The sequence below is a fragment of the Triticum aestivum genome, chromosome 7B (genome assembly GCF_018294505.1).
Source record: "Triticum aestivum cultivar Chinese Spring chromosome 7B, IWGSC CS RefSeq v2.1, whole genome shotgun sequence".
NCBI classification, from domain to species: domain Eukaryota; kingdom Viridiplantae; phylum Streptophyta; class Magnoliopsida; order Poales; family Poaceae; genus Triticum; species Triticum aestivum.
The window spans coordinates 439,851,685-439,859,923 of NC_057813.1; the positions used below are offsets into that span (position 1 = coordinate 439,851,685).

Sequence of the window (8,239 nt, forward strand, 5' to 3'; positions counted from 1 at the left end):
CGAAAAATCATGAACCACCGGTATGTTACTAAGCTCGAGGACAATCTTGCTTTTCAGGGCAAGACGATATGATCAATAGAGCAAGGATTTGAAATAATCCTAACTCATCGATCGAGGAGTGAACCAGGAGAATGGACTAGGTAGCACGATCAATCTTAGAATGATGATTCAATAACCAACATGCTAAGAATGAGATTATTGTCCTTTAACTACCAAGCAACGGAGTTGCTAGGAGTATTGATTTCGCACATCACGGTACACTTGTCGGCATTCCGGTTACAATAACACGGAAACCGAGGAATGAACAATGATGGCAAGAAGTATTACTGCGTCAAGAATTCATAAGAGGTGGTGCAATTCTCATGACAATCCTGACATAAAGAGGGTAACACTTCAAGGTAGAACAGAACAAAAGCTGGATTGGCATTTTGATCTGCGGAATACAACTACTTTGACCCAATCCTGGAAATGGACAAGGCACTGGAGGTTGTTTCTCCTAGTCATTCCGGAATAGAATGGCTTGACAGACCACAAGAGTAATAGGCATCGATGAACGAATGCACACATAATCTTGACTATCAATTGATAGACGAGGGTCAGAAGACAACTAAAGAGGGACAACTCAAAGGAACATATAACTTTCCGAGTTGTGGATGCATAGATTAGTATGTCGAACCAAGTACAACATAATTCTTCCGGATAACCCATGCAGAAAGGTTGAGCTGGCAGAGTCACAATATAGCATGGAGAACTCATCGGGAGCACTCTTGTTGTCATCTTTTGATCCAATAATATCTGCCATAAAGGGGTTCATAGTATTTGGAAGAAGGAAATACCACGAACTTCGAGGACTATCGCAAAGTTACTAATATCCTAAAGGAACGAGCAAAACTATCAACATGAAGCAAGTAGGGTGAATCTCGGGTTCAAAACCCAGGAATAGAATACCTACTACTAAGTAGCATCACGGGATGCTTCCGAGAATAAAGGCCAGAATCGTCACACTGGGACACAAATCAGGGCTAGATTACTAGATGATCCCCTAAGACACCTAGGGTCATAATAATATCTCCAACATATATGTCAAGGCAACAGAGTACCTCAACTCACCGATTAGTGTGGTTAATCTGGCCCAAAGGAACATCGAAACGGGAGGAAGGAATTTGCAAATGCATCAGACTGTTTAGAAACCTGGGATGACTCGGACAGCATAACGGCTGTAAATGCTCAGAAAAGATTTAAGACATGCTACAGAAATGGTGGCATAGTCACTCAGAAGCACAATATCAAGGTTTCGAGATCAACAATTAACATATGGAAGTAGTAGGAACTGAACTGAGACTTAAATCCAACAATCTTATAAGTCTACTGATTAGTAACACGTGATCCTGATAGAAAGAAGAGAAAGCCTAGTTCCTTAACCCCGTAGAAAAGATAAGATGACTCAGATCAGAAGGGCATGAGGTATAAGGAGTAAAAAGAGCCTTACGTTCCATCCCACAATCAATTCCCTTATATAACTAAAGAATTTCTAGACTCAACTTCGACCAGTTTGGCTTGGTAATCCTACAGGCAGTCAAGCTCTGATACCAACACTGTCAGGACCCCGACTCAATGCCACATCGATCTAGCGTGTAACACCTCATATCACTTTGCGGCCTCACACACGGTATTCCCACGGGTGTCGCCTTACCTTTACCCGGGACCGTTTGCGCCTTTTGGCACACGTATATGACAGTGTCGCTAGCATCTATATGATAAGGAGCCCGGGCTGACATGGCTAGTCGTAAACCCAAAGTGGCACAAACTTACAGGGACAGGCATCCATGACCCAGCATCGAACGTGTCGGTCATCAGCGAGTGAATCCAGGCTGTAGCACTGGGCTAGCAGGACTCCGGTGAACTGGGCTGTAGCGGGCTAACAGGACTCCGGTATTCATCGCGTGACATTTCCCCGAAGGGACAGACACAGGAACGAAGAAGGACACATGCCGGCCAGCCTAAGTGTTCCGGAGCAGTAGCAAGCTACCATGGCTCGGTGGAAACACTAGGAGACATTTCCCGGTAAGAGAGGCTACTAAAGATAAACAACTAGATAATCAGATCCCACACATACCAAGCATTTCAATAACATACACACAATATGCTCGATATGTGCAATACAACATGGCATCACAAAATGACTCTACGACTCAGTAGTTTTTATACAATAGGCTCAGAGGAGCGAGATATTACAATCATGGGTCTCATGACCCAACAATCAGAGCATACAAGTCAAAGCACAAGCGGAAGCTTAACATGTCTGAGTACAGACAACTATAAATGAAGAAGGCTGAGAAGCCTGACTATCTACCAGATCCTGCCGAGGGCACAAGATCGTAGCTGAGGTAACAAGCTAAACGTCGAAGTCCACGTGGAACTACTAGTGAGACTGAAGTCTCTCTGCAAAACATAAATTAAGCAACGTGAGTACAAATGTACCCAGCAAGACTTACGTCAGAACTAACTACATATGCATCATTATCAACAAGGGGATGGTGGAGTTTGACCGCAGCAAGCCAGCTTTGACTCGGTGGCTAACCTGAACTACGACTGCAAGTAACTCTTTGAGGTGGCGCACACGAGTCCACATATTCACCATATCAATACACCACTATGGATCCGCTCCCGTCTCCCTACGAGAACGCCATCCATAGCACTCATGCTTATCTTGCGTATTTTAAGGTATCCACTTTCACTTGTCTATGAACTGTACAAGGGGTCCAAGTTTCCATATCCGAGGAATCCGGCTATTCGAATAGATAATGATAACCCTGCAGGGGTGTACTTCTTCACACACGCTTTCGCCACTTATCGCCCTGTACATGTCATGTACCTCGGCAACCTTCAAGCGGAAGCCGGGCGAGGGAGTCGGCCACGACCTGACTAACCGAACAAGTCTCTAGTCCAGGTTTATCGCCTATTCGGGTTCCATCCGCAAGGAGATCCGGCCGGGGTGTCGCTCACGACCCCAAACGATGTGTGCAGGGTTCCCAAGCCCACCTCGACGGGTGGATCTACACTTGGTACACCGTGCCACTTTGCCTAGTCTGTCCCAAGCCCACCTGTACCGGGTGCCACTTGGTAGACTACTAACACTACCTACAAACACCAGAAACTAGTTGCAACTCCTGGACAGAGATCATGTTGATTAATAAGTCGAGAGAGCTTGGGGCGCCCGGAGCCCAATGTGTGGTAGTAACTGATCATGGATCACAAACACAGAACTCAGTTCCTGAGGACGGCTGCAATGAGACAACCCACCATGTACTCCTACATGGCCTCTCACCGCTACCTTTACCAAATCGTGTTCACACACTTAGCTCACACACAATAGGACATGTTCACACACCTCTGATTCATCCCCGATGAATCAGACCTGACTCAACTCTAAGTAGTAGCAGGCATGACAAACAAGCATGAATGAGTAGGCACAACAGGGCTCAAACAACTCCTACTCATGCTAGTGGGTTTCATCTATTTACTGTGGCAATGACAGGTCATGCAGAGGATAAAGGGGTTCAGCTACCGCAGCAAGTAACAAATATGTCGTTGTTGTCCTAATGCAGTAAAAGAGAGCAGGAGCGAGAGAGTGGGATTGTATCGGAATGAACAAGGGGGTTTTGCTTGCCTGGCACTTCTGAAGATAACATTGAGTCTTCATCAGTGTCAACGATCACATCGTCGGTACAACGTCTACCGAGGGGGAACAACACCGGCAACAAAGAAGAAATACAATCAATGCAATGCACAATATGATGCATGCTCAGGACATGGCAATATGAATGTGTTTGAGCTAATGCAACTAGCAACAGATTAAATGAAGTTGGTTTGAATACAAGATTCAAATTCAAACTCCATATGTGATTATTCAAATGCCATTTAATTGATTTGTGCTATACAGCAGCTATAAGTTGTTCTAACATGCATGAAAATGGTACAAATGGATTCCTTGAATTTTTCTGATAATTTTTCATATATAAATTATTTGATTTGGAGTTACGGTTGAATTTCTATGAATTTTAGAAGTTTAGAATATTTTCTGAAATAAATAAATCATTTCTGATTTATTTAAAACTCCAGAAAACATTTACTGCGTCAGCATGACATCACCCTGACGTCATCAGGTCAACAGGGCGGGTCCAGGTCAAACCTGACGTGTGGGGGCCACACGTCAGTGTCACAGTGCTGCTTAGCTCACTAACAGGTGGGACCAAGTCAACGGCCACGTCAGCTTGGTCAAAGCTGACGTGTGGGCCCACGGTGGTTAGGTTAAAACTTAACAGAAAATAATAAAGATTAAATAAGGGCGTGGGGCCCATACGTCAGTGACCCAGAGGGTTGGTTAGTGGTGTGTTTAGGCCCTAATCACGGCCACGTCAGCGGTCGACGCCGGCGACCAAAAGCACGGCGATGGCTCGCTGGAGATGCTCGGGGACGGAGCTACGGAGCATCGTTTCGCTCGTGGTTTGCAGCTACGGGACGCTGGCAGTGAGGCGCATCCGGTGGTGGCCGCGTGGTGTGCTGGGGGTGTGTGTAACAGCGGCGGCGGCGAGCCGGGCGGCCGCCGGAGTTCGGGAATCCAGGCTTTGGGCGTTACGGGGCACGACGGGCGCGGCCGATGGGCTCTACGGGTTGCTGGGGTCACCAGGAACACTCGGAGGCAACGAGTGCAGGTGGAGGAGCTCGGGAGCACGAAGCTCACCGTCCATGGCGGCGGCCGGAGCTCGGGTTCGGCGGGGCAGCTAGCTAGGGGACGAAATCAAGTGCGCGGAGTGAGGGGAAGAGAAGAGGAGCTCACGGGGAGTCGGACGAGACGCTAAGTGGGCTCGGGGACGTCCTGTCGGCGGCGAATCGACGTCGGTGGCGACCGGCTTCTGAGAAGGAAGAAGATGAGGCCGTCGGTGATGCAGGCCGTCCCAGCGCTTGGGGCCAGGTTGGGGCGAAGCGGCGATCGATGGCGGGGCTTCGGGGCATGTAGGAGAGGCGAGGGGGTGACGGTGGCCGTGGTGGAGCTCGTCGGCGGCGGCGGCTCCGTTCGGGTGAGCTCAGGGAAGAGAGCCAGGGGAGGAGAGAGGAAGCAGCGAGAGAGGAAGAGGAGTGAGGGGACACGGGGCGTCATCGTGGCGTCGTTAGGGAGGCCGGGGGAAGCAGGAGGTGGCCGAGGCGGCGTCGGCGCTCGCCACCGAGCTGCTTCGGTGCGAGGGGAGGAAGACGACAGGGGGGTTAGCGGTGGCGGGCTGGACCGCCAGCTGGAGTTGGGCCAGGTGGGCTGAGGTGAGCGCCAGGTAGTCCTCTGCTCTTTCTATTTCTGTTTTTATTTATCTATTTTGTTCTGTGTTGTTTTAGTTTAGTAAAATACTAAACCATTTTATAAAATCCTGAAAATAGTTATGTGGCTAGAACTAAAATATACCAAACCACATAAAATGTTCCAGTAATTATTGGACATATATTATTTATATATCAAATATATATCCAATGCAAATAGTTATTGAATTAATTCAAAGGCCCAAAATAAATGTTTCAGTCACTCCAAAAATATTGGTTTGCATTTTATTCTTGCCAATATTTTTCAAAGCTGAAAAGGAACATTTCCTTGGAAACATTTGAAGCAATTTTTAATGTTGATCATCATTTTTTTTAAATGACTTCTGAGGCTCTCCAATTCCCCAATTCAAATTTAAAGAAATTTAGACATGATGCATGACTGCAATGCCACTAGTTACAAGCAAGCTCTAGGGCCGTGACACACACATAAAGATCCTCGCAAAAAGGATGGCCCGGTCAGGTCCATTTATGGGCCAAAAAAGAGGGCCCCAGGAAGCAACACAACACGCCGAGTGTTTGAAGATAACGGCACACCTAAATACAAGGGCGCTGCACACCCACTATGTTTCACCGATGAGGTGCTGGATCATGAATTTCTAGCGGGATTCAAGCCCGTAAACATAGAGGCATACAACGGAACAACAGACCCCGGAGTCTGGATTGAGGATTACATCCTGCACATACATATGGCTAGAGGAGACGATCTCCACGCCATAAAATACCTACCCCTCAAGCTCAAAGGGCCAGCTCGGCATTGGCTCAAAAGCCTCCCAGAAAACACCATTGGAAGTTGGGAAGAGCTCGAGGACGCGTTTAGAGCAAATTTTCACGGGACTTATGTCCGCCCTCCGGATGCAGACGATTTAAGTCACATAACTCAACATCCCAGAGAGTCAGCGCGCAAATTCTGGAACAGGTTCCTCACTAAAAAGAACCAAATAGTCGACTGTCCGGACGCTGAAGCCTTAGCAGCTTTTAAACATAACGTCCGAGACGAATGGCTCGCTAGACACCTCGGCCAGGAAAAGCCAAGAACAATGGCCGCGCTAACAAGCCTCATGACCCGCTTTTGCGCGGGGGAAGATAGCTGGCTGGCAAGATGCAGCACCAGCGACCCGAGTACATCCGAGATCAGAGATGGAAATGGAAAATCACGACGCAGAAAAGATCAGCGCCGAAATAAGGAAGATGGCCCAAAGAACATGGTGGTCAACGCCGGATTCAAAAGCTCTCGGCCGAACAGCAAAACACTGCCTCTTAAGGACAACAGCGACAAGCTATCCAACCTAAACAAAATCTTGGATAGGATATGCCAAATTCACAGTACCCCCGGGAAGCCTGCAAACCACACCCACAGAGATTGTTGGGTCTTCAAGCAGTCCGACCGACTTAACACCGAACACAAGGGCCTCGATCCATCGAGCGAGGACGATGACGAACCCCACAAGCAGAGCGCCAGACAACAAAAGGACTTCTCACAACAGGTCAAAACAGTGAATTCACTTCAAGTGATAACAAGGAAAAATAGGGTGGCACCTACCAAAGCGCATGCCGCACGGTCCACCCCAGCGGAATCCCGAGATTGGATGTCAAAACCAATTACTTTCGACCGTCTGGATTACTCCAGAAGTATTCGAAACGCAGGATGGACTGCTCTGATATTGGATCCTATAATTGACGCACTACAATTTACACAAGTCCTAATGGATGGCGGCAGCGATTTAAACCTGCTATATCCGGACACAATCCGCAAGTTGGGGATAGACCCTACTAAAATTCGCCATAGCCGCACTTCCTTCAAAGGAGTGACGCCAGGCCCTCACACCAAGTCCACGGGCTCCTTACTACTAGAAATTGTGTTCGGATCACCCGACAACTTCCGTCGCGAAAAGCTAATCTTCCATGTCGCCCCATTTAAAAGTAGCCATCAAGCACTATTGGGACGTGAAGCTTTCGCCCGCTTTAACGCAATACCGCACTACGCGTCTCTTACACTTAAAATGCCCGGTCCACGCGGCATCATCTCCTTACAAGGTCGCTCAAGACCCCAGACACGGCTAGGCGAGTCCGGCACAAATAAACTAGGGGCTTCCTAGCCACATACCCCTTCACAAGGGGCTGTGCGTATGAATAATAAGAGCCAATAAAAGCTCAACTTTATTCATTTATTCATACTCTGTTTTAAATACATTTTTCGGACGATTTCTTTTCAAACTAAGTTCCTCTCTTTTACAGATGAACAACGTGCTACACCCGTCCAGGATACAACACAATGGAGACACAGGCGCAGACGTGCAGCAGGGACCCGTTGCAAGTATTCTTTTCAGATTAAGACCCTGCGTAAACCTTTCTTACTGTCTCTTGTTGATACACATCCCCCGATTTTTTTTATAACCAAGGAGGAGGCTGGTGTTTTGGCATCGGCCGCGTCAGAAATTCTCGCCCGTACCTGGACACTAGGGGCTTAGGGCATTGTTCTGACCATTATCATAAAGACCGAATACCTTAGGGAGTGTTCGGCGTCTCGAGTTAGGCCTTATATGCATCAGCTCCGAATCATGTCTTTGGTCAAATGTTGGGTTTGCCCGGCTCCTGTGTTTTGCTGCCTTACGTTCCGTATCATCGGCTAACGCGGCACCAGGAGAACTACTGTAATTGTGCCCCGGTTCGGCCGGGCGAGCACCTCGGTAGAGAAAGCCGAAAACTGACTGTCATGATACAGCGAGAGACTGGTCAACCACTCGATCGACTACTGGAATGTCTAGAATTCCTCCGCTTTGATGAAGGACCGTTTCCCAGTCAGGCACATACGCGCCCCGAATTCGGAAAGCGCGGTGCCCATAGGGGCTATGTCGTAGCCCCACCTTCG

At 48.1% G+C, this 8,239-nt stretch overlaps 1 protein-coding gene across 1 annotated transcript; it reads left to right on the forward strand.

Annotated features, from left to right (window-relative positions):
- Positions 1-6,965: 6,965 nt before the first annotated feature.
- Positions 6,966-7,466, forward strand: LOC123158029 (uncharacterized; the record flags this gene model as incomplete). Its single annotated transcript, XM_044576174.1, has 1 exon — positions 6,966-7,466. A coding segment is annotated over one exon (501 nt), but the record flags the coding sequence as incomplete, so codon positions are not given.
- Between the last annotated feature and the right edge of the window lie 773 nt (positions 7,467-8,239).